The sequence below is a fragment of the Salvelinus sp. IW2-2015 genome, linkage group LG15 (genome assembly GCF_002910315.2).
Source record: "Salvelinus sp. IW2-2015 linkage group LG15, ASM291031v2, whole genome shotgun sequence".
NCBI lineage: Eukaryota > Metazoa > Chordata > Actinopteri > Salmoniformes > Salmonidae > Salvelinus > Salvelinus sp. IW2-2015.
Window position 1 is genome coordinate 34,013,717 of NC_036855.1, and position 27,339 is coordinate 34,041,055.

The 27,339-nt window shown below is 43.9% G+C and overlaps 2 protein-coding genes across 2 annotated transcripts in view; both read left to right on the forward strand.

Moving 5' to 3' along the window:
- Window positions 1–5,539: 5,539 nt before the first annotated feature.
- Window positions 5,540–7,014, forward strand: foxd5 (forkhead box D5). The gene has a single exon (XM_024002618.3). The coding sequence runs from the start codon at window positions 5,678–5,680 to the stop codon at window positions 6,704–6,706; it is 1,029 nt and encodes a 342-aa protein (XP_023858386.1). The 5' UTR covers window positions 5,540–5,677; the 3' UTR covers window positions 6,707–7,014.
- Window positions 7,015–8,237: 1,223 nt separating this feature from the next.
- The window catches only part of pgm5 (phosphoglucomutase 5), a 36,687-nt gene continuing 17,585 nt past the window's right edge, over window positions 8,238–27,339 (forward strand). Inside the window, exons 1-6 of the mRNA XM_070446836.1 lie at window positions 8,238–8,946; window positions 10,572–10,734; window positions 14,447–14,593; window positions 18,075–18,200; window positions 18,349–18,539; window positions 21,251–21,405. Coding sequence (XP_070302937.1) covers window positions 8,689–8,946; window positions 10,572–10,734; window positions 14,447–14,593; window positions 18,075–18,200; window positions 18,349–18,539; window positions 21,251–21,405 — 1,040 coding nt within the window. The 5' untranslated portion in view covers window positions 8,238–8,688. The remainder of the gene's footprint in view (window positions 8,947–10,571; window positions 10,735–14,446; window positions 14,594–18,074; window positions 18,201–18,348; window positions 18,540–21,250; window positions 21,406–27,339) is intronic.

The window sequence follows — 27,339 nt, forward strand, 5'->3', positions numbered from 1 at the left end:
AGTCATCTAAACACACTTGTCCACACAGATAGGCCCTTTCCCCGGCTCCCCCCCCCCCCCCCCCCCCCCCCACGCTGGTTGTTTGAAGCAACCCCCCACCGGTGTGGCGCTAGCAGCAGAGAGGGCTAAAGCTGCTGTACAATGTTTGTTCTCCTTGTGGGGTCAATGGGGGGAGGTAGAGGGACAACAGGACAGGATCCGGGGGGGTGTGAGGGTTTGCGGTCCACAGCTGATCTCTCTCTTAATATGCCCCAACAGACAGACACACACAGTCTTGTTTAACCTTGTGGGGACACACACTTGATTCTCATTCAAAATCCTATTTTCCCTAGACCTGCATTGCTGTATGCAGTGACATATGAAAATACCTTTCTTCTTGCAGCCATATAACATCACAGAATGCTTAACAAAACTCTAAAAAGAATACCATATTAATCTCACGGGTAGATGCTTCCCGATTGAAGAACAAGCCATGTGTTTGCATGGTCCGTTGTCATGTAAACAAAGATACTACAGAAACACTGCACTCCTCACTGTTGCTTCTTTATCTTACAGTTTGGCAGAACAGCTACAACTTGTGGAAGCAACAAGACAACATCTAGACAAGGTAATGAGTGCCAATGGTGATCCATGAAAGGGAAATTACTTTGACTAGGCCTGCTCTATCCATGTCTTAAACAATATCGTTTTGGTCTAGTTTTTTTTTCACAGACGGCCCACGATCTGGCATTTATAAAGAATAGATTAGCAGTCGTCTAATCAACAACCACAGGTTTGGGGTCAATTATATTTCACCTTTGAGGAGGTGAAAATAATGGGACATTTTTTATTAATTTATTGAATTTCAGTTCACCCCCTGTATTGAAGTGGAATCGGCCCCAGGCCTGCTCTGTATGCAGTGGGCCAGGGAGACACAGTCCTGGGGCAGAGTTTGGCCCCTAATGCCTTCAGGGGCTGACACACTAGTGAAAAGTTCACACTTTGCTTTTCTGTTTTTGTGCTTGTGACAGTAAACCAAGTAAACCAGGATCAATTTTTAGTCTGCGACCCAAAGACATCTGTTCTGAATAATCCTGCCTCAAATGCCATCATATGGGGAAATGCTGGGGTAGTGTGCTCATTGGTTAGTTGAACGAGACTGGCTTGGCTTGGCATTGGTCATCAGTCATGTTGTTTGCGCCTCACAACAGCTACCACAGGGCGTGGGCTTGTTAAGGGGGGTTTAATGTCTGCATTGTCATCAGTTTTTGCCAGGTCCCCTTTCCCACAAATGAGCTAAACTTCCCTTTCCCCACAGTCCTGCCTCCGGAGGGCCAAACTCCCCTCCCTCCCTCCAAGTTGCTCTTTTCATGCTAATGAGAGTGTTATACCAAATGAAAAAGGAAGTGTGTAACCTTAACACTTCCTCACAATGCCCAAAATATATGCGAAGTGCCCTTGTAATGCTGTAAGGGAGTATACAGCGGGGGAGTGGGAGGGTAAAGAGAGGATGGGGGGGGGTTAAATAAGGACGTCACAGCTGGTTTATGGTACTTAATAGAGTTGAGCTTTTTGACGAATTCGTGGACAAACTCATCAGCAGCACTTAAAATGTGGTGGGACAATACCATTGTTAAATGTTAAGAATGTGCTGGTTCGATTTAACTATGATTTACTTGATGATTTACTCAAGCAGATTATATTGACATGAATTAAAAGATTGTTTTATTTAGCAATATAAAGCATGCAAAGGTTTTGTTTCCCAATAACTTTTTGCAATCAAAGTTTTAATTACAACCATAAAGCAACAGTAGTCATTTCAAGAACAAAAACTAGTTTACGTTTAGTTGCTTTTACGCTTAAAAAATGCAACAATATTAACCATGTGCTGGGCCAATTGTGCGCCGCCCTATGGTACTCCCAATCACGGCCGGTTGCGATACAGCCTGGAATCGAATCAGGGTCTGTAGTGATCCCTCTAGCACTGAGATGCAGTGCCTTAGACCGCTGCGCCACCCAGGAGCCCGAGACTGATGATTCTCATGAAGGCTATAACATCAATGTTTTGAAACCTAATCTTTTCACATCAGAAACGTTCCGTTTTACAATAGCTTGTTTCTTTCCAGGATCTTCTGTGAGAGAGAGCATTCAAGAACAAAGCTGGACATCCCATGAATGTCATTCGGTTGAATGTGAAACGACATTCAGCCTTTGTCATTGGTTTTCAATAGGCATCCCTGTGCAAATACAGTGGGCATTTATTTTACAGTATACCTTCCATCAAAATCATGCATTCATTTTTTTTTTACCTTTATTTAACTAGGCAAGTCAGTTGAGAACAAATTCTTATTTTCAATGACAGCCTAGGAACAGTGGGTTAACTGCCTTGTTCAGGGGCAGAACAACATTTTTACCTTGTCAGCTCGGGGATTCGATCTTGCAACCTTTTGGTTACTAGTCCAACACTCTACCACTAGGCTACCTGCTGCCCATTGATCTTAATGGGAGATGTAAGTTGGGCAACATTTGATATGGTAGCAAACTTCAAGTTAGGATTCAACCTTTTGTGTGTATTAGTTTCTGGACACTTTAGATACAGTTGAAGTCGGAAGTTTACATACACCTTAGCCAAATACATATAAACTCAGTTTTTCACAATTCCTGACATTTAATCCTAGTAAAAATTCCCTGTCTTAGGTCTGTTAGGATCACCACTTTATTTTACGAATGTGAAATGTCAGAATAATAGTAGAGAGAATTATTTATTTCAGCTTTTATTTCTTTCATCAAATTCCCAGTGGGTCAGAAGTTTACATACACTCAATTAGTATTTGGTAGCATTGCCTTTAAATTGTTTAACTTGGGTCAAACGTTTCCCACAATAAGTTGGGTGAATTTTGGCCCATTCCTCCTGACAGAGCTGGTGTAACTGAGTCAGGTTTGTAGGCCTCCTTGCTCGCACACGCTTTTTCAGTTCTGCACACAAATTTTCTATAGGATTGAGGTCAGGGCTTTGTGATGGCCACTCCAATACCTTGACTTTGTTGTCCTTAAGCCATTTTGCCACAACTTTGGAAGTATGCTTGGGGTCATTGTCCATTTGGAAGACCCATTTGCGACCAAGCTATCCCAGGGGATCGTGTCTATTGCCGGTAAAGCCCACCAGGTGACGTTGCAGAGGGTCCATGAACTCTACGAGCTTGATGAGTCCCCGCAGGTGTGGGGGGAGGAGCCTAGGGTCAACCACCTAGTCTTCATAAGTCAGCACTGTGTGTATGTGTGTGTGTGTGTGTGTGTGCGTGTCTGTGCATAAGTGTGTGAGTGTGTATGAATGCATTCTTCTGATGCGTACCTCACTCAATAAAGCCTTTGTATCCCCTCACCTCTACAGGGAGAAACCTGCACAAAGAGAACCTACAGGAACAGTTCATCTTAACAGTACTAAAGGTGGGGAACAGGAACTAAACAAGAACTCCCCCCTCTCTCCTCACAGTGAACTATTCCAGTTTATTCCTGATACACTTCACATGAGGACCTACCTACTGCAATTGTGTTAATCCTCATAATCCTGTTGTTCCACTTCAGTCCAGGAGGACCTCAAAACGTTATGGTATTTACTGTTAATGATGACTACATGCCAAATCTGATAAGCATCTTATTGACTACAATACAGTCAGGTTTTACGGAGCGCCAATTGTTGAGACTTGGTGTAATTGGGCCCCTTGCTCACGGTCCAGATGCTATGAGGAAACATTAGATTAGTGTGTGAGCGGACTTAGCCAACATGGTTGAGTATGGATTATCTCATTACCCAGTGATATACCCGACCCTCAATCAAGATAAAGCGACAACTTGAAAATAGAGATGACATTAGCGCCCTTACTGTCATTTTCTCTGTAAATGATTTTAAACTTTGGAAACCCCTAACATCCATACCTTATTAATTTAAGTTTGAGTGTATTCGTCAATAGTTAGGCTGTGTTTTAGGTCTGTAAATTGTTGGTGAAGTTAAGGTTTTGTACAGGATTTTATCACATCTCAAAAGTGGTGCAACACAAAATTAGACTGGTCTGTAAATGTCCACGCGCGCTTGACTATTAGCTTGACCTGTGAATACGTTTTTTTTTTTCCCCACATATTATCATGTAAGGGCTGTTTAAATTATTGAAATAAACAAGAATCTGATTTAAAGATTGGTGTTTACAATATTTAATGTTCATATTTCACTATTATTAAGTATTGACTGGCATTTTGTTGTGATGGCTAATAATTGTGAACGAGCGAATTGATATAAACTCGGGTCTTGTCTGAAGGTGTTTAAATAACGTGCGTAAATCCAATGCGATAATCCACAAGGTGCGTAAAACGCTGCAAGCATATTAACACCTTTGTTTTGTTGTTGTGAAGTGACGTTGCATGGGGTCCCCATTCACATTCTGAATTACTAAGAATTATGCTGACAAGTCTCAGTCAAGGAATTTGCCATAGTGAGAAGATTTAGGGAGTTTTATTTATGCGATTCATGTAAAATAACGAATTTAAATCAAATACGTGGAAGTAAACGGCTAATTAGACGGAGAATAGCCCTGTAAATTCGGATGGTTTGTCTTAAGTCAAATACATTTTGGCTTATAGTCTACGTTTACAATTTTACCCAATATATAAACACAGTTAAATTTGTTAAAATGTCATTTTCTAACATCATCTGGCATAGTTCTACATGTGCGTCTAATTTGCTGTGGCCATTCACCCCGGCTATGTCCGGTAGCCCTATAGCTCACCGTGCAGCTGCGCAGTGTTCAACCCGATTCTGATGCTTATTGGCTCGTTAAGTTGCCTCTATAGTCGCTTTACTCTCCCGGCCACGGGGAGCTGTCCCACGGCCATTTTCACGGTCACACCACCTGCGGGCATCCCGAGGTGGCAAACTTAACGAAACCACGGGGGTCTGGGGGGTAAAACGCTGCGTTTATTATCAGGCGTAGGCGTGGTGTTCAAACTTCACATCGCATCCCCGGCTCCAGCCGAGCTACTGTGCTACTCTATTCTCTGCCGGGCGGAGGCCCTGCGTAGCTTTTAATAGGCCTAATTGAACAGGAAATGTGCCAAGGTTATCGGTCTAATGTTGACCGCGAATAAAGTTGAACACACTGTATACCAATTAAGGTTATAAAGTTGACACAATGTATTTGCATTTGTAGACATAATGTGCCATGTCTGGAGCGGGAAACTTTTATAGACGGACCTGGATACGCATGGGGGATCTTGCTAAAATCACCATCTGATTCTACCCTCGCTTTGTAATAAATCATTATATATAGGTCTACATTTGATAAGTGTATTTCACTTAAAAGTATTATGCTTCATGAACTTTGAGGTGTCTGCATACTAGATCAATTATGTATGTGAGGATTCTCCGGATTAGTTTTCCCTTTGTCTGCCCTGACACCCTGGGGAGAGGGACTACTCTGATAGGTCTGAGTGTGACTGGGCTGTGGCAGGGCGGGGGGGTACAACAACAGCCCACTAATAAAAAAAAAAGAAGGAAACTCCCGGTCAACATAAACAGGCTGACCAGGACCACAGGGACCGGAGGAGCCGAGAAAGTCAGAGAAGACGCTTTTACGCATGTTAAGAATTAATGATACGGTGGTAAGAGTTTCGCTTTTACGCGTGTGTGGACGTTGTGGTCTGAGCCATGACCCTCTCCAAGGAGTATGAAACGTCCCAGCAGACTGGCTTGCCACTGGACGAGGATGAAGTATACATAGCGGGAGAGGACGAGCCTCTCCTTGACCGGCATCTTCTCTACCGGACGGACAACACCAGGGAGCCTAGCTCATCCGCCGAGTCCAGCGTCGAACTGGACTGCTCTGAGTTCGACTCATCTGGGGAGAGCGAGAATAGTTTCTGTGCAGACACACCTTCATTGGGAAGACCTCACGGTTCTGTAAAACCCCCGTATTCCTACATCGCTCTCATCACCATGGCAATCTTACAGTGTCCTCTGAAGAAACTGACGCTGAGTGGCATCTGCGACTTCATCAGCAACAAGTTCCCCTACTACCGGGAGAAGTTTCCGGCGTGGCAGAACTCCATCAGGCACAACCTGTCACTCAACGACTGCTTTATCAAGATTCCGAGAGAGCCTGGAAACGCAGGAAAAGGCAACTACTGGTCTCTGGACCCCGCATCTGAGGACATGTTTGACAACGGCAGCTTTCTCCGGCGCAGGAAGAGGTTTAAGAGAAACCAGCCGGAGTATATGAAAGATGGACTCATGTTTTACCCAAACTTTAGCTGTTACCGGCCTTACTGCGTCCAAAGCCAAGTGAGCGTACCGGCTGCCCCTCTCTGGTATATGCCGGTTCAGGACGGGCTCGTGATGCTACCTTCCTCCTATCTACCATACCCGAGTCTAAGCAGCAGCTGTAAGGTAGTTGCCCCCATGGACTTCAGAAAGCAACTTTGCGCAGCAACTCCCGCAGTACAGAAGGCTGCGAGCGACACACATACGAAGTGTTCATTCAGTATTGACAGCATTATGACTAGAACCTTTCCTTATGTATCACATGACTCAAATCCACAGAACTCTGTTCGTCTTCTCACGGGCCCTGCTTGTTTGGTTCCCGAGCCTGATTCCAGCTCCAATGACTCCATTCTGCCCAAATGCAATGTTGAGCGCTGTTCCTTCAATAACAGAGAATGTCCAAACGCCTTACCGTAGTTGTTGAAGTGTTTGTTTGTTACAGCTTTAACCAAAGAAACCCCTGTGTTTGTATACAAGTGATAAAATGATCCAATGGAGGCACGTTTACGCGTTTCTCAAAGAAATGATTTAATTAAACTGCATATTGTTTATGTTCATTCAATGTTGAATACAGTATGTCAAATGAAGTTAATGTACATATGTAGACTGGTAATATATTTGTTAAAATATGGTGTCAATGTGAAAGTGGAACCACTTTTGCCAAATGTTTTAAAAATCCATTGTATTTTGATTTTCGTCATTGAAATGAAACAATAAAAATAGTTTGACCGTACCGTCAGTTTTTTTGTTGTTGCGGTGTTTGATTATGCTTAGGCCAACTTATTTCCTTCCCCACATTTTATTACACTTAGAAATTGACTGCTAAAGATGCCATCTATTAGTACAAAATAACCTGAGGAAATGATTGCACCTAAAGGTTTTCAATTTAAATTTCTGGAAAACCAGGTCTAAATTAGCAGGACTATAATATATTGCACAGAATTACTTCGCAAAAAGGCAAAATAGGCATCGGGAACAGTAAATTACAGTATATGATCTACTTAAGATCTTGTTATTGTGAATTATTGTAAGCGTAGGCTCATATAAATGTTGTTTGTCCTGTAATTGGCGAAACAACTCTTGTTTGTCACTAAAAGAGATCAGTCTCATCAGTGCGAATTTCATGCCCTGTTTTGTTTTATTGCAAATCATTATTGTAATATTTAATTGAATCGCTTTTAAACACATTAAATACCCATTAAAATACAATTGATTCCATCTTAATTTCCTTCAAAATCGAATGAAAACTTGAGAACGTCTGCATCCAGCTGTAAGCCAGTTCAATGCTGCCACCGTGTGGCCCAGGTTTAATGCATTTCAATACAGACAACTACTTTTATAGGACCAATAGGCCTACAATTTTGCAAAGCACGTTTTACAAAAATGTCTTTCCTTGATTTTGCTCCTGGTTGCGCTGTCCACTAAATTATGCATCAGTGAACCAGCCCATATGCTTCTCTCTGGCCACCCATAACGCATCTTGCTCTTCTGATGCTAGCTTTTATGCATTATAGTACAAAGAGAGCGAGAGAGATAGAGAGAGCTGCCATTAAAAAAGACGCACTCCATTTTTTGTCACAGTTTAGTTATCTTGAAAAGGGAGTGGATTTCATGTTATCATTCTAGTCCATTCGCTTAAAGTATCATATTAAAACCAACTAGTCTGTTTTACTTTACCATGTACTATATTGCCTAATATGTGGGACAGGGGAGGTCTGCTTGACGCATTGCTTTGCCCATGGCCAACAGTGCGCCCTCAGGTCCTGCCTCGTCACTTTTCCGCATGTCTTTGACCGTTAACTGCTTAATGCTCGCACACTGACACTGACAGTGCTTTGCCTTGTCCGGTTACAGCCCCAGCCCGACACAATTCTCCCCGTACTCCACCGGGCTATTTTTGTCCAGAGGCGCAGCTGATTGTAGGGGCTTTTGGCCCTCCCTGATTTTGGCAGGCGCATGTCCTTGTGGAGAGTCGGGCTTATTTGGAAAATAGGGAGTTGTCAGGCGGAAGAGAAGACTTGGCTTAATATTTCATTCGCCTATCCAAAGCTCTCGCTGCAAGTTTTCTGTGGCATGTGTTTAAAACCGACAGCAGGCCTATAACTAGCATATATCTCAAACCGAGTTTACAAGCCAAGGAATTTGTTGACGGGGATTTATCATCTTAATAGCCATCCCTCTGGAAAGCGCTGGTGTGCTGTCATTGCGTAAGCGCATACCCCACCTCCCTCGAAAGTGCTACTTCTGGAGGGCTAGAGCGAACATCACTGAACCTCTCACCTCCCTAACACAGTCTGTCTCCTACATATGTTTGACTCTCCACCTCTATCCAGCCGACAGTGAGTCATCCCCGGAATAGCCAGTCGACCCGCCACTCCCGGTGGGTTCTTGTGCGGAGGATGGAGACGAACCCCATTCCCGTGGTAACGGTCCAGACGAGCCCGTTTGATGACCAGCGGCCCGGTACCAACGGGCTGCGGCGGAAGACGGCTGTGTTCGAGGGCAAGAAGAACTACCTGCAGAACTACATCCAAAGTGTACTGTCGTCCATCGACCTGAGAGACCGCCAGGGATGCACGATGGTGGTGGGCAGCGACGGACGCTACTTCAGCCGAGCAGCCACCGAGATTATAGTTCAGATGGCTGCTGCCAACGGGGTAAGACAAGAATGTCATGTCAGAAAGTTTGGAATGGTTCAGGGTTCGTGATGATGATAATGATGATGATGATCATGATCATGATAAACGAAGCACAGAAATAGCATAATAAAACATGGTATTTGATTGTTAATCCTCCATATGCCCATGGGTCGTATAAACTATGGTTTATACATAGTTAAATAAATGTTAGTTAAATAAATAAACTATGGTTTATACAGCGGAAACTCTAGTCAAGTGCATACAAGGGAATGCTGTACACTAGTTTACCTAGCAACGCCTGCTCTGTTTATGCGCCTCTGAAACGATAAGTCAATCCAGTGGCCTAGTTTTAACAACACTCAGATTTATGGCGATAGGCGTACGTGCATATAGATAGGCAGGCTATGTTACAACCTAAAGCTACATTCCTCCCTGCCTCTCCCAGTGTTTGTGTGTGTGTGTGCGTGCGTGCGCGGACCTGCGTGAGTGGCGGAGCCTTTTAACCAATTGCGCAGAGCGCTTGGAAAGGACAGGAGTCTATTCTCAGATCTATGCGACAACAAGCTTGGTGAAATACCTAAAGGAAAAACTGAGGGGAATGTATTTGTTTTGAGATGGGTCTATTTTTCTGCTTGCCCAGCTTAATGTCTCCTGCCTTATCGGCTGTTCAATCCCTCGTCCCCTGCTGCCCACGCGCCACTCAGCTACATTCCTCCCTGCTTCGTTCGAAGCTTGGGGGATACCCAGTTTAGTGGCCACGAGCCAAACTCACAGGAGATAAGCGCTGGGAAGACATTGAAAGAATATTTGTGAAATTCTGGGGGCAGAGTATGGAATGATGATAGGCGTGTAGACCTACAACGGGTCGCTGACAGTGCATGACAGGTGTTAAGTGCGCACCCAAAGGGCACTATTCGATCCAAAGCGATGTCTGGGATAGGTTTAAATATACAAATATATAATTATTTTACGGAGAGAGAATGTTGTCATTAACACAGCTGATTTTATTTTGTTTTCAAACCATACAAATGTTTTTGCTCTTATGCCAAAAACAAGTTAACCAGGCTTGATTGAATAGAGCCAAGAGTATCTCTCTCTCTCGAAATCCTGAAAGTGAGGAGATGCGCCGACGTCATAATAATGAATTCCACATGAATGAGGACACTTTTATTTAGAATAGTTGAGATGCTATAGCCTAGGGACAGAACACGCGAGAGTGTTCGCGCGACTTCAATAAATGGATGTAGACGCCCATGACGACTGTCTGGAATGTAGCCTAGTCCAAGCCTGATAGAACGTCTGGAACCTCAGTCCGTGCCAAATTCTGGACGCATCTGGTCTGGAAAGATGAAGCCCTGAGCGTCATGACATAAGCCACATGACCAGTTCTAGAAAACATCTCTTGACTAAATGCATGACATGAAGCTCATTACAATAAAGAAATGCGAATTAAATCATTCTGTAAGCTACACTGAGCTAGTCTACAATAATAGGCCTTTTCATTCTTGAGTTGCGATGTTTGTACATGCCTTAGTCTTGATTAATGTATGATACGATTAATTACTTCAATACGAACATAGGTCCCAGAATGAGATTCAGTCAGCTGAAGTTCCTCAAACTCTCCCTCTGTCTGTTTCTTTCAGATTGGTCGGCTGGTGATTGGACACAACGGCCTCCTCTCCACCCCTGCTGTGTCCTGCATCATCAGGAAGATCAAGGCCATTGGTGGAATCATCCTGACAGCCAGTCACAATCCAGGAGGCCCCGGGGGAGACTTTGGGGTCAAATTCAACGTGGCCAATGGAGGTGAGCTGCTTATTTGACTGATTGCTGTCAACCTGCCAGCCTGTCAATCTGTCAGTCAGTTAAAGGATTGATGGATGTCCTCCTACATAAGAAGTTTTCTGATACTTGTGCTTGCTCTTCTTGGCTTTATGCCCAGGTTATTAGTGGGCTCTTTATTATAAATGTGTTTGTTAAAAGTGCTATATGAATACAATATTGGTGATTTATTGACTGAGTTAAGAGAGTTGGCACCATAGCCCACTCACAGCCCTAGCAATTATCCGTGTATTCTCTTAACAAGGAATACTCACATATTCCTGAAGCTCCATCATGGACAGGCCTTCCGAGTCCCCAGGGCTTTACTGTGGAATCTCAGTCATCTTCCAGTAGTATAAATAGAGCAAAGTGGTCTTGCTCTCCTCATCCCTCATGTCTCACGCAACAGTAGTTATCTTTCAGAGCCCACAGACTGTGGCTCTCAAAAGAATTCTACACAATGTTCACTTTGTCAATGTCTACATGACTCCAGTAGCGTCTTACAATCCTCACATGGTACATAGAAGATGATGACTTCTCAGTAATATGACTTCTCAATCTAGAGGATTTTTTTATTTAACTTCCTATGAATAACAGTTGTGCATTAAAATGCCACCATAGGCTTCACTGTTCTTAAACATGTACAGTGCCTTGCAAAAGTATTCATCCCCCTTGGCGTTTTTCCTATTTTGTTGCATTACAACCTGTAATTTAAATGGATTTTTTTGGGGGGGGATTTCATGTAACAGACATACACAAAATAGTCCAAATTGGTGAAGTGAAATGAAAAAATAACTTGGTTAAATTTTTTAAAAATGATAATAAATGGAAAGTGGTGCTTGCATATGTTTTCACCCCCTTTGCTATGAAGCTCCTAAATAAGATCTGGTGCAACCAATTACCTCAGAAGTCACATAATTAGTTAGATTGCACACAGGTGGACTTTATTTAAGTGTCATGTGATCTCAGTATACGCTACCGTCCAAGAGTTTGAGGTCACTTAGAAATGTCCTTGTTTTTGAAAGAAAAGCAAATTTTTTGTCTATTAAAAAAACATCAAATTGATCAGAAATACAGCGTAGACATTGTTAATGTTGTAAATTACTATTGTAGCTAGAAACGGATGATTTTTAATGGAATATCTACATAGGCGTACAGAGCCCATTATCAGCAACCATCACTCCTGTGTTCCAATGGCACGTTGTGTTAGCTAATCCAAGTTTATAATTTTAAAAGGCTAATTGATCATAAGAAAACCCTTTTGCAATTATGTTAGCACAGCTGAAAACTGTTGTTTTGATTAAAGAAGCATTACAACTGGCCTTCTTTAGACTAGTTGAGTATCTGGAGAATCAGCATTTGTGGGTTCGATTACAGGCTCAAAATGGCCAGAAACAAAGAACTTTCTTCTGAAACTCGTCAGTCTATTCTTGTTCTGAGAAATGAAGGCTATTTCATGCGAGAAATTGCCAAGAAACTGATGATCTGGTACAACGCTGTGTACTACTCCCTTCACAGAACAGCGCAAACTGGCTCTAAACAGAATAGAAAGAGGAGCGGGAGGCCCCGGTGCACAACTGAGCAAGAGGACAAGTACATTAGAGTGTCTAGTTTGAGAAACAGACGCCTCACAAATCCTCAACTGGCAGCTTCATGAAATAGTACCCACAAAACACCAGTCTCAACGTCAACAGTGAAGAGGCGACTCCGGGATACTGGCCTTCTAGGGTTTCAAATCATTTACAGAGAAAATGACAGTAAGGGCGCTAATGTCATCTCTATTTTCAAGTTGTCGCTTTATCTTGATTGAGGGTCGGGTATATCACTGGGTAATGAGATAGCCAACATGGTTGATTATGGATTAAGTCCGCTCACACACTAATCTAATGTTTCCTCATAGCATCTGGCCCAATTACACCAAGTCTCAACAATTGGTGCTCCGTAAAACCTGACTGTATTGTAGTCAATAAGATGCTTATCAGATTTGGCATGTAGTCTCTCTCTCTCTCTCACACACACACACACACACACACACACACACACACACACACACACACACACACACACACACACACACACACACACACACACACACACACACACACACACACACACACACACACACACACACACACACACACACACACACACACACACACACACACACACACAATTTGTTCAGAGACTTAGACATACATACAGTACAGCTGTTCTGAAAGTCCCCAGTCTGCAACACCACTAAGCAAGGGGCACCACCAAGCAAGCGGCACCATGAAGGCCAAGGAGCTCTCCAAACAGGTCAAGTACAAAGTTGTAGAGAAGTACAGATCAGGGTTGGGTTATAAAAAATATCAGAAACTTTGAACATCCCACTGAGCACCATTAAATCCATAATAATAAAATTGAAAGAATATGGCATCACAACAAACCTGCCAAGAGAGGGCTGCCCACCAAAACTCACGGACCAGGCAAGGAGGACATTAATCAGAGAGGCAACAAAGAGACCAAAGATAACCCTGAAGGAGTTGCACTGCTCCACAGCGGAGAATGGAGTATCTGTCCATAGGACCACTTTAAGTCGTACACTCCACAGAGCTGGGCTTTATAGAGGAGTGCCCAGAAAAAAGCCATTGCTTAAAGAAAAAAATAAGCAAACACGTTTGTTGTTCGCCAAAAGGCATGTGGGAGACTCCCCAAACATATGGAAGAAGGTACTCTGGTCAGATATGACAAATATTTTGCTTTTTGGCCATCAAGGAAAACGCCATGTCTGGCAGAAACCCAACACATCTCATTACTCAGAGAACACCATCCCCACAGTGAAGCATGGTGGTGGCAGCATCATGCTGTGGGGAAGTTTTTCATCGGCAGGGACTGGGAAACTGGTCAGAATTGAAGGAATGATGGATGGTGCTAAATACAGAGAAATTCTTGAGGGAAACCTGTTTCAGTCTTCCAGAGATTTGAGACTGGGTCAGAGGTTCACCTTCCAGCAGGACAATGACCCTAAGCATACTGCTAAAGCAACACTTGAGTGGTTTAAGAGGGAATATTTAAATGTCTTGGAATGGCCTAGTCAAAGCCCAGACCTCAATCCAATTGAGAATTTGTGGTATGACTTAAAGATTGCTGTACACCAGCAGAACCCATACAACTTGAAGGAACTGGAGCAGGTTTGCCTTGAAGAATGGGCAAAAATTTTAATGGCTAGATGTGCCAAGCTTATAGAGACATACCCCAAAATACATTTATTTTTTTATTTATCCGTTATTTTACCAGGTAAGTTGACTGAGTACAAATTCTCATTTACAGCAACGACCTGGGGAATAGTTACAGGGGAAAGGAGGGGGTTGCAGCTGTAATTGCTGCAAAAGGTGGCTCTACGAAGTATTGACTTTGGGGGGGTGAATAGTGATGCACGCTCAAGTTTTCATTTTTTTGGTCTTATTTCTTGTTTGTTTCACAATAAATAAATAAAAATTGTATCTTCAAAGTGGTAGGCATGTTGTGTAAATCAAATGATACAAACCCCCCCAAAATCTATTTTAATTCCAGGTTGTAAGGCAACAAAATAGGAAAAATGCCAAGGGGGGTGAATACTTTTGCAAGCCACTGTATAACAACAACCATAGACCAGGAACAGGTCACATAATGTGCAAACATTAGTGTCCATGGTAACCGTCCCACCCCCCCATAGGCCCGTCTCCGGACACGGTGATGGAGAAGATTGCCCAGGTGAGTAGGACCCTGGAGGAGTATGCCATATGTCCTGACCTCCGCATTGACCTGGCCAGGCTGGGACGCCACGACTTTGACCTGGAGAACAAGTTCAAACCCTTCAGAGGTACAGGACTTACACACGGGCTAGACACACACAGACCAGACACACACAGACCAGACACACACGGGCTAGACACACACAGACCAGACACACACAGAGCCAGGGGCGTTGAAGCGACAATGACATTGGGGGGGAACTATTTTGCTACGTGGGATTTTTTGTTGTTGAAAAAATTGGTTTTAAATGCTAATTTCTAGTGACTTGAAAAAAGGATACAGAAAAATATGAACTTACAAATGGTCAAATGTACAAGGCTAAGGGGGCCCTTGTAGAGGGGCATTTACTCTGATACAGTCCAGTCAGTCTTGAGGGCCGTGGCCATTCGTACTGTACTGAATACCAGTGTGACCGTTAATGTGCATATATTCAATTACACAACCATTTTGTACTCTTTCTCTGCTACTGTATGATTCATTTCCTAGTATTTTTCTGTCTTCCACTATGTCAGGTTGTTACAACTGCTGCTCTACATACATTATGGGTTGTTACAACTGCTGCTCTACATACAGTATGGGTTGTTACAACTGCTGCTCTACATACAGTATGGGTTGTTACAACTGCTGCTTTACATACAGTATGGGTTGAAACTTATTGTGATATTGTCAACTTATAATACAGTTATTATACTGTGTTAAAACCTTTTTAATAAATAAAAAAGGTATGCATGAAAGGTCAAACTGAAATTAATGAATCTCCACTCGGCAAAATTATATATATATATATATATATTTTTTTTATATCATCATGGCTGCCTCTCTCATGCATGAAGTTAACACATGCAATACACCCTCTAGACTTAAGCTGCTATCGTTTCATCAGAGACCATATATGATCATTCCGATTGATTCACACTATGACAGATCAGTCTATGAACTCTATGAGCTTGGAGTGGCCCTTCTCACTATCTTACCTGCTCTCCCTCTCTGCCTATCTGTCTGTCTGTGGGTATCATCATCGTTGCCTCACTCCTGAATTAAGTTAACACATCCAATACACCCTCTAGACCAGGGTTTCCCTAACTCGGCCCATGCGACCCCAAAGAGTGTACGTTTTGGCTTTTGCCCTAGCACTACCCAGCTGATTCAAATAATCAACTAATCAACAAGCTTTGGTAATTTGAATACGCTGTGTAGTGTTAGGGCAAAAACTAAAACGTGCAACCCTTGGGTTCCCTAGAACCGAGTTTGGGAAACGCTGCCCAAGACCCCTCAGACTCAACTCTGGACCGCGAAGCCAGTTCCAATCCTTTTTTTTCATTGTTCCCCTCTAATCAGGGACAGATTTAGACCTGGGACACAAATTGTATTGTATTTAGACCTGGGTGTAATTAATTATCAGGAAGAACAGAAAACCAGCAGGTTCGTAGGGTAAGAGTTGAATGCCCCTGCTGTAGACCAAGGATGGGCAACTTTGATGGGGGTCGGGGCCACAAAAAATCAGAACTCATCACGAGGGGCTGCAGTGGCTATCAGGTCTGATTACACACATCCATACCCACACATGCAGTCAGAGTCGCCCCTAGCGTTTGGGGGCCCTAAATGAAATTTAGTTGGTGGTTATTTCTACTCCGCCCCATGAGACAAATCTCTTGCAATTTCCTGGAGAGAAATGTTTTCAGTTTTTAATATAATATCTGAGTGAGAGTGACTAACAAAATCAATGGGGGCCCCCCGGTCGGTAATTCGACCATAATTACTACAAGTTTAGATAGCTGGCTAGACATGCATTTTTTTTGAGCTGACATGGCTAATTGAGTGACTCTCAGTGACTGACATAACAAGATAAGAACTGCTGATGCACAACCACATTCTGAAATTGCACCTTGTGTATTCTACCTTTGTAACTCAGTAAGCTGAGAGTTCCGATGTTTTTAATATGAATAATTGTGTGTGTGTGGGGGGGGGCATGCTTCAGGTGTGTGTGGGGCATGGTTCAGGTGTATGTGTGTGGGGGGGGGGGCATGTTACCTGCTTCTAACATTGGGGGGGGGGGGGGGGGGGGGGCTCCTACGCCCCTACACAGAGCAGCATACACAGAGCAGACACACACACAGAGTAGACACAGACACACTGCAAACACATATACAGTGCATTCGAAAAGTATTCAGACCCCTTAACTTTTTCCACATTTTGTTACGTTACTTCCTTAACCAAAAATGTATTAAATCGTTTTTTCCCCTCATCAATCTACACACTATACCCCATAATGACAGAAAAAAACATTAAAAAAGACCCTTTACTCAGTACTTTGTTGAAACACCTTTGGAAGCGATTACAGCCTCAAGTCTTCTTGGGTATGATGCTACAAGCTTGGCACACCTGTTTGGGGAGTTTCTCCCATTCTTCTCTGCAGATCCTCTCAAGCTCTGTAAGGTTGGATGGGGAGTGTCGCTGCACAGCTATTTTCAGGTCTCTCCAGAGATGTTTGATCGGGTTCAAGTCCGGGCTCTGGTTGGGCCACTCAAGGACATTCAGAGACTTGTCCTGAAGCCACTCCTGCGTTATCTTGGCTGTGTGCTTAGGGTCGTTGTCCTATTGGAATGTGAACCTTCGCCCCCCAGTCTGAGGTCCTGAGCACTATGAAGCAAGTTTTCATCAAGGATCTCTCTGTACTTTGCTCCGTTGATCTTTCCCCTCGATCCTGACTAGTCTCCCAGTCCCTGCCGCTGAAAAACATCCCAAAACATTCTGGAAGGTTCTCTCATCTCCACAGAGGAACTCTGGAGCTCTGTCAGAATGACTATCGGGTTCTTGGTCACCAACCTGACCAATGCCCTTCTTCCCTGATTGCTCAGTTTGGCCGGGCGGCCAGCTCTAGGAAGAGTCTTGGTGGTTTCAAACCACTTCCATTTAAGAATGATGGAGGCCACGGTGTTCTTGAGGACCTTCAATGCTGCAGAAATGTTTTTTTTACCCTCAACACAATCCTGTCTCGGAGCTCTACGGACAATTCCTTTGACCTCATGGCTTGGTTTTTGCTCTGACATGAACTGTCAACTGTGGGACTTTATATAAACAGATGTGTGCCTTTCCAAATCATGTCCAGTCTATTGAATTTACCACAGGTGGACTCCAATCAAGTTGTAGAAACATCTCAAGGATGATCAATGGAATCAGGATGCACCTGTGCTCAATTTCGAGTATCATAGCAAAGGGTCTGAATAGTTATGTAAATAAGGTATTATTATTATTTATTTTTATACATTTGCAAACATAAAAAAAAGTTTTTGCTTCGTCATAATGGGGTACTGTATGTAGATTGATGAGAGGAATTTAAAAAAAAAATGTAACGTAACAAATGACGAAGAAGTGAAGGGGTCTGAATACTTTCCGAATGCACTGTACATTCACACACTCACACGCCAGGCATACACAGTCTCACCACACATACACTCTGTTCTTGCATACAAGTACATGCTATTGGATGGATAGACAGATACAGACTAGACTCTGAGCCACTGCCCTCCTCTTCTATGTGTTGTTAGTTGAGATAGTGGACTCAGTGGAGTTGTACCTCAACCTGCTGAGAACCATCTTTGACTTCAACGCCATCAAGAGCCTTCTGACAGGACCTGAACAGCTGAAGATACGCATAGACGCCATGAACGGAGGTAGGACAATACTAATGAAGACCAAAGTAGTTACAGTATTGTATCAGGTGCTTACCAGTGATTATATTGTATTGTGTTCTATTGTATTGTGCTGTATTGTATTATATTCCATTGTATTGTTTTCTATTATATTGTACTCTATTGTCAGTGATGGGTCTCTACGTGCGCCGTATCATGTGTGATGAGCTGGGGGCTCCTGCCAACGCTGCTGTCAACTGTGTCCCCATGGAGGACTTTGGGGGCCGGCCTCCAGAGCCCAACCTCACATACGCAGCCCCATTGGTTGATGCCATGAAGGGCGGAGACATTGGTTTCGGAGCTGCTTTCGATGCAGACGGGGTAAGACAGCTGAGGAGGAGAGGAACACTGCCTTCACCAAGTATAGTATTCACTTGACTTTTTCCACATTTTGTTGTGTTACAGCAGTGGTATTCAAACTCAGAGGGGACCCCATTTTTTCCCCCACAACAATTTCTTGCGACCCCACCCCGCCCAAAATTGAATGACACAATCTTAATAAAATAATTACATTTAGATTTTTACATCAACAAATAACCTTCAATTCATTGCATTTTCATCTCTTATCAAAATGAAAAGAAACCAATAAATACATTAACTCAATCAAATTGTATCTTTCTTAAAAACGTTTGTATCTTGTCCCATACAATAATCTGTACTCTTAACTGTTATTTTAATTTTAATTTTGGTGACCCCACTGCAGAACTCGACTTTGAATACTTTGTTAAAGCCGGAAATAAAAATGAATTAAATGTAGATTTTTTTTTCACTGGCCTACATGTAACAGTATAGCTTCCATCCCTCTCCTCACCCCTACCTGGGCTCTAACCAAGGACCCTCTGCACACATCGACAACAGCCACCCTCGAAGCATCGTTACCCATCGCTCCACAAAATCCGCGGCCCTTGCATAGCAAGGGGAACAACTACTTCAAGGTCTCAGAGCGAGTGATGTCACCGATTGAAACACTATTAGCGCGCACCCCACTAACTAGCTAGCCATTTCACATCGGTTACATACACACACTATAACACCATAATGTCAAAGTGTAATTATGTTTTTTTGAAATTTTGACAAATTAATTAATGAAAGCTGAAATGTCTTCAGTCAATAAGTATTCAACCCCTTTGTTATGGCAACGCTAAAAAATCTGCTTAACAACTCACATAATCAGTTGCATGGACTCACTCTGTGTGCAAAACAGTGTTTAACATGATTTTTGAATGACTACCTCATCTATGTACCCCACACATACAATTATCTTCAAGGTCCCTCAGTCGAGCACTGAATTTTAAACACAAATTCAACCACAAAGACCATGGAGATTTTCCAATGCCTCGCAAAGGGCACATATTGGTAGATCGGTAAAAATAAAAAAGCAGACATTGAATAACCCTTTGAGCATGGTGAAGTTATTAATTATACTGTGGATGGTATATCAATACACTCAGTCGCTACAAAGATACAGGCGTCCTTCCTAACTCAGTTGACGGGGAGGAGGGAAACCGCTCAGGGATTTCACCATGGAAACTTTAAAACAGTTACAGAGTTTAATGGCTGTGATAGGAGAAAACTGAGGATGGATCAACAACATTGTAGTTACTCCACAATACTAACCTAACTGATAGCGTGAAAAGAAGAACGCTTGTACAGAATAAAACATGCATCCTGATTTCAATAAGGCACTAAAGTAATACTGTAAAAAATGTATCAAAGCAATTAAATGTTTCTTCCTGAATACAAATCCAATACAACACATTACTGAGTACCACTCTCCACATTTTCAAGCATAGTGGTGGCTGCATCATGTTATGGGTATGCTTGTAATTGTTAAGGACTGGGGAGTTTTTCAGGATAAAAAAGATTTACGGAATGGAGCTAAGCAAAGCCAAAATCCTTGAGGAAAACCTGGTTCTGTCTGCTTTCCACCAGACACAGGAAGATTAATTCACCTTTCAGCAGAACAATAACCTAAAACACAAGGCTAAATATACACTGGAGTTGCTGAGTGGCCGAGTTACAGTTTTGATTTAAATCTGCTTGAAAATCTATGGCGACCTGAAAATGGTTGTCTAGTACTGATCAACAACCAATTTGACAGAGCTTGAATAACGTGTGGAAAGCTTTTAGAGACTTACCCAGAAAGACTCAGAGCTGTAATCGCTGCCACAAAGCGATTCTATACATTTCTATACATTTGCAAAAAATTCTAAAAACATGTTTTCACTTCGCCATTATGGGGTATTGTTTGTAGATGGGTGAGAGAAAAATCTATTTATTCCATTTTGATTTCAGGCTGTAACACAATAAAGTGTGGAATATGTCAAGGGGTATGAATACTTTCTGAATGCACTGTATAATGTACAAAGTACTACAATACACTTTCAGGGGAGCTGATGAGGATGAGCATGTTTGATTCTGCTTAAATGGGCAGCGTTTACACTTTTGGGACTATTCCATTGGTTCCTTGGCAGCAAGCCAAATCAAGCATGTGTAAAGTATTTGGGAAAAAACAAGAACTTGACCTATGTGGACCCAGGTCTGCTATCTAATGGGAACTTGGAATTGCCTTTGTTTGTTTTTGTCTGCATTTATTTCCTTGTCAATAGCAGGATGTTAGGCAATGGGACCAGCTAATATCTGTGACAGACATCTCTTTTTTTCCCCACAACATCTCACGTAGTAATTTGCACCAGCGCCACGCTCACGCACATTAGCCTAACTCAATTACCGGGCCGAGCATCAGGAGAATTATGTCACTCTTTTGTGTTCCATTGGAGCCCTCTCCCAGTGCTTACAGTGCTGCATCTTAGTAGGAAGGAGTGTGTCCCATACATTTGATTTGATTGGGAGAGATGCCATTTAAACAACCGTGTATCAACTGGTAGGGATGGGAATGCCAGATAGAGTAACAGCAAATGTTTATCTTTAACATACTTTAATTAGTGGAGGATTAGATTAGGTATTTATTGGCTATGCATTGATTATTTCTTCATGTATTGCTGTATGGTTGATGAGTGTATGTATTGCAGGACCGGTATATGATCCTGGGTGAGAATGGTTTCTTTGTGAACCCTTCAGACTCCTTGGCTGTTATGGCGGCCAACCTCTCCTGTATCCCCTACTTCAGACAGCTGGGACTAAAGGGCTTCGCTAGGAGTATGGCTACCAGCACTGCCTTAGACAGGTAGGACACACACCAATATCCCTATACCCTGTTTGTGGCTCCACATGACTTTTCCATTTTTCAACACCTCTTCACCTTTAGCCTCATCATTCTCCCTCCCCCCCACCTCCGTCTCTCTCTCATCCCTCTTCTCTCTTTCATCCCTATGTCTCCCACTCTTGCGAACCCCAATCCACACACACACACACACACACACACACACACCACACACACACACACACACACACACACACACACACACACACACACACACCACACACACACACACACACACACAACACACACACACACACACACACACACCAGAGCATCTGCCTAATAATACAGCCCAAAGGCCCCCACACTGAGACATAAGAGCAGTGGTGACTGAGACGGTGTGATCAGGGGGGTCAGTAATGTACATTAACATTGTGTGTGTGTGAACCCTGGCCCCTGACCCTCTCTTCTCTTGAGGGTTGGTGGACCTCAGTGCGGGTCCTGTTAATGCTGGCAGCCACGGAGGAAATGAGCTCACTCCCCAAGCCCAGTATCTCAAGGGGCCGCAGCCGCTATCGCTAACCCCAGGTCACGTTCAGGTTGACGTGACATCACGTCATTGATGGCCCTCTCGCCGTGGAACTGATCTCACGCGCACATATGTACAGTATACACCACACACACACACGCATACGAGCGCGCACACAAAAAGAGGGAGAAGTCAGGGGATTAGCAGAGTAATTTGAATAACAAGACAATCTATTCAAAGCAATCCATCCTGCCACTAACTAAAAATGTAACAATATTATAGAAAGTCAAAAGGGAAAACGTTGTACACGTACCTACTTCGGTTGCACAGGTAACTAACCGCCGTACCATCTCCCTCCTCCTCCAATTTAACTAGACAGGGTTACCCTCATCACCGTGAATGAACGAGAGCTGGGGCTATGTCTCTTGATTATAAGAAACATCATGGACACAACTGATGACTGCAATGTCCTGTTCCAAAACACACTGACACATGAAAGATAATCTTCATGAGTCCCACTGCACCACAAGGTCATCCAACACCGATTAATACACACACGCCCATATGACACCCACACTGGCTGATTCCTGTACTGATCGGTACCTGTGTCGTGCGTATCTCAATGGTGTTGTGTTATTTTAGTGAGTGCTTGGAGAGCTTATGATGGCCCAGCCCAGTAGTATGCCTTTTAAGGAGTGTGAGAGCAACCATGCTCTACCCTGTGTGGTGTTGTTGGTGTGTGTGTGTGTGTGTGTGTGTGTGGTGTGTGGTGTGTTGTGTGTGGTGTGTGTGTGTGTGTTGTGTGTGTGTGTGTGTGTGTGTGTGTGTGTGTGTGGTGTGTGTGTGTGTGTGTGTGTTGTGTGTGTGTGTGTGTGTGTGTGTGTGTTGTGTGTGTATGCTTGCATGTATATATGTGTTCTCGTGTTTATGTGACTGTGTGTGTCAGTGTATACATGTATATTTGTGTGATTGGTGTGTATTTGAGTGTTTGTGAGTGAGTGTGTGAGTGTGTGTGTGAGTGTGAGTGTGTGTGTGTGTGTGTAAGCGAGGGAAGCCCTATGTTTCTGCAGTGAGGGAAGGGAAGGTGGGAGAGGAAACATCTGCCTCTGCTTTGGCCACTCCAGGGAGGGGGGATGGGAGGAGAGAGGGAGGGGGAAGAGGGGAGGAGGAAGAGGGGAGGAGGGGTCTGGCTAGGCCACTGTTCTGCCTGTTACTAGGAGAAACCAGTGAAAAACAAGGCCTTTAAAAAGTTTAAATTCTGTCTCCCTGATTTGTGTGTGAGTTTGTGTCTGTGTGTATGTGTGTGGGGGGGTAGGGTTGGGTCTGTGTGTGCGCTCGTCTATGTATCTGTGTTTGGGTGCGTTTATGTGGGTCTCATCTATAAGACTGGAAAGTGACGCTAGTTGCCAGGGAGACATTGCTGAGCCCAGCACCTTTTGCGAAAATCCCCCCGCTCATGCTTCTCTGTCCTCCTGTCCTCCTGAACCAGGATATATGATGAACATTCAGGAGACCAGATCCATCCAGTCCCATCTAACACTGTTGGCTTAATGATGCCTTCTCAGCAACAGGATATGGGCTTTAGGTGTTCTATACATTATACACACATTCAGGTGCTGGCATTAAGGAACAGGATTATATGACATGGAAAATGGATTGTGTCATTGGATGGATTGTATATGTTAGTTAGTGATATAGGTAGTAGTACTAATTTAAATAGTAGTCTTATACAATGTCTGTTACAGTGAGGGAACAGTGTAAACATGCAGAAGACGGTTGGTTCTTACTGACCCTAATGTCCCTGGGCCAAACTGTCCATCTTCTCCCCACGTCTCCAGTAACACTCGTCTGCCAACATCCCTCCTTTCTGGCAAAGACTGCTGGGAAAGAGGCTGTTTTCATTGTGGACACAGATGGAGGGACTGAGAGAAAGAGAGAGAGGGAGAAGGGAGGGAGGGACGGAGAAAGAGAGGAGTGGGGAGAGAAATAGAGAGAGCCAGAGAAGGAGAGAGAGAGCAGGAGAGAGAGACGGAAGGAAGAGAGAGATGAAGTAGGAGAGGGAGAGAAAGAACTAGTGCTCACCCAAATGTCCATTTCTAACATGTCTTTTTACACTGGAGGGAGATTTAACGAGCAGAGAGATATCAGCCTTGAATAGTTTGATTGACAGTTGGACATGAGCCTGCTTCTCAGATACAGGCCCAAATAGCTCTCATTAGAATTTAACTACTGTGTTTACTTCTCCTAGTCAACAACTTTATGGGAACACAACTGTCATACTGAACAAAGAACAGGTTTTTGTAATTGTGGTTATAAGAGGACATACATTTGACGACAAATCTTTGTGTTACGGAGAGGAAAATGAGGAGGACTGCATCTGGAGTACAAGATGCATGCTAGTTAAATGACTATGAAGCTTTTGTCTCTGTATGTGTCTTCCAAGCCTTTCCTGACAGCTGAATCAGGGCACACCCATGGGAGGAGTAGTACTGGTCGAAAAACTATCTGTGTACCGATATCGGCTATCATCACCGAAGTCCGTTTTTGAAAACAGTTGCTGTTCTCAGTTGGGTTTAACTGAAAGCACGAAGGGAGTCAACGCAGCCAACAAGCAACTGTCCTCCTCTTCCCTTTAGAGTTTGCCCATTGAGACAATTGACAACGTTGCTAAAGCATCGCTGGAATGTTTGGGGAAGGTTATGTGTCAGCTGTGAGCTCGTGTCAGGTTGTTTCGTGTGTTGTCAGCTCTGAAGGGGCCTGGTGCTTATGTTATGTTGTTGTCAGGTTGTGGTCAGGGCACAGCTGGTGTGAGCATTAAGCCCTAGAAAAGCACCACATTCCCTCAGCGCCGTTACGATGTCGTGGAAAACAAACAACTTTTTCCCAACATCCCCCCCCAGCGTTGCCCCAACATTTCCTAACGTTGCGGCAACGTTCTGCATGACCAGGGCTGTGCCGGGTGCTTGTATTGGCTGCAGACATGCGAATGAAACGTCAACAGTGAGTCAAAGGGTCAGAGTTTCTATTTTCTTGTTGGAACACCAGGCTTTCTGTTCCAGAGCCATTCCCTGAGGGAAATAAAAAGGCTTCACACACACAAACACTGTGGGTTTATTTCACGGTGCAGACAACATCTCAACGTCTCACCCACCGGGATATCACCCCCTCAGAATTCCAACTGAATTCCACCATCCAGCATTCAGCATCTGGAATTGAAGTGAGATGTGTTCAGCAGTGTTTCCAACTTGGGATCGGCAAACAGTTATGTTAGTTGCAGGTTCTTTTGAATGACTCATCTGTGATGGAAAGAAGGAAGTAATAATAGTCACCCATCAAATCAAACTTTATTGGTCACATACACGTGTTTAGCAGATGTTATTGCGGGTGTAGCGAAATGCTTGTGTTTCTAGCTCCAACAGTGCAATAATATCTAACAAGTAATATCTAACAATTTCACAACAAAACACACAAATCTAAGTAAAGGAATGGAATTAAGAATATATAAATATTTGGTCGAGCAATGTCAGAGCGGCATAGACTAAGATACAGTAGAATAGAATACAGTATATACATAAAATATTAGTCATTATTAAAGTGTTCCATTAAAGTGGCCAGTGATTTCAAGACTTTGTACAGTATATAAGGCAGCAGCCTCTAATGTGCTAGTGATGGCTATTTAACAGTCTGATAGCCTTGAGATAGAAGCTGTTTTTCAGTCTCTCGGTTCCAGCTTTGATGCACCTGTACTGACCTCGCCTTCTGGATGATAGCGAGGTGAACAGGCAGTGGCTCGGTTGGTTGTTGTCGTTGATGATCTTTTTGGCCTTCCTGTGAGATCGTGTGGTGTATGTGTCCTGGAGGGCAGGTAGTTTGCCCCCGGTGATGCGTTGGGCAGACCACACCACCCTCTGGAGAACCCTGCGGTTGCGGGCAGTGCAGTTGTCATACCAGACGGTGATACAGCCCGACAGGATGTTCTCCATTGTGCATCTATAAAAGTTTGTGAGGGTTTTAGGTGCCAAGCCAAATTCCTTCAGCCTCCTGAGGTTGAAGAGGTGCTGTTGCGCCTTCTTCACCACACTGTCTGTGTGGGTGAACCATTTAAGTTTGTCAGTGATGTGTACACCGAGGAACTTGACCCCCCTATCCATCGATGTGGATAGGGGGGTGCTCTTGCTGTTTCCTGAAGTCCACGATCAGCTCCTTAGTTTTGTTGACGTTGAGTGAGAGGTTATTTTTCTGGCACCACACTCCCAGGGCCCTCACCTCCTCCCTGTAGGCTGTCTCGTCATTGTTGGTAATCAGGCCTACTACTGTTGTGTCGTCTGCAAACTTGATGATTGAGTTGGAGGCGTGCATGGCCACGCCAGTCATGGGTAAACAGGGAGTACAGGAGGGGGCTGAGCACACACCCTTGTGGGGCCCCAGTGTTGAGGATCAGCGAAGTGGAGGTGTTGTTTCCTACCTTCACCACCTGGGGGCGGCCCRTCAGGAAGCCCAGGACCCAGTTGCACAGGGCGGGATTCAGACCCAGGGCCTCGATCTTAATGATGTGCTTGGAGGGTACTATGGTGTTGAATGCTGAGCTATAGTCAATGAACAGCATTCTTACATTGGCATTCCTCTTGTCCAGATGGGATAGGGCAGTGCGATTGCATCGTCTGTGGATCTATTGGGGCAGTAGGCAAATTGAAGTGAGTCTGGGCTGTCAGGTAAGGTAGAAGTGATATGATCCTTTTTTTTTTTTTTACCGTTATTTTACCAGGTAAGTTGACTGAGAACACGTTCTCATTTGCAGCAACGACCTGGGGAATAGTTACAGGGGAGAGGAGGGGGATGAATGAGCCAATTGTAAACTGGGGATTATTAGATGACCGTGATGGTTGAGGGCCAGATTGGGAATTTAGCCAGGACACCGGGGTTAACACCCCTACTCTTACGATAAGTGCCATGGGATCTTTAATGACCTCAGAGAGTCAGGACACCCGTTTAACGTCCCATCCGAAAGACGGCACCCTACACAGAGCAGTGTCCCCAATCACTGCCCTGGGGCATTGGGATCTTTGTTTAGACCAGAGGAAAGAGTGCCTCCTACTGGCCCTCCAACACCACTTCCAGCAGCACCTGGTCTCCCATCCAGGGACTGACCAGGACCAACCCTGCTTAGCTTCAGAAGCAAGCCAGCAGTGGTATGCAGGGTGGTATGCTTGACTAGTCTCTCAAAGCATTTCATGATGACAGAAGTGAGTGCTGCAGATGCTTTGATGTATTTACTGAGAGTTAGGTGAGGAGGTGAGGGGTCATCTTGGTTCTTTACTCGAACTTTGACTAGCTCCCTCCCAGAGAGCAGACTACAAGTTTAGTCTCTCTCCCTCATCTCCTGCTCTAACTCTCTCTGCCCCTTTATCTCTAACTCCCTCCCCTTGTCC

What these genes read in the sequence shown, in the direction of transcription:
- foxd5 (XM_024002618.3), top strand. Translation starts at nt 5,678, where the DNA reads ATGACCCTCTCCAAGGAGTATGAAACGTCCCAGCAGACTGGCTTGCCA.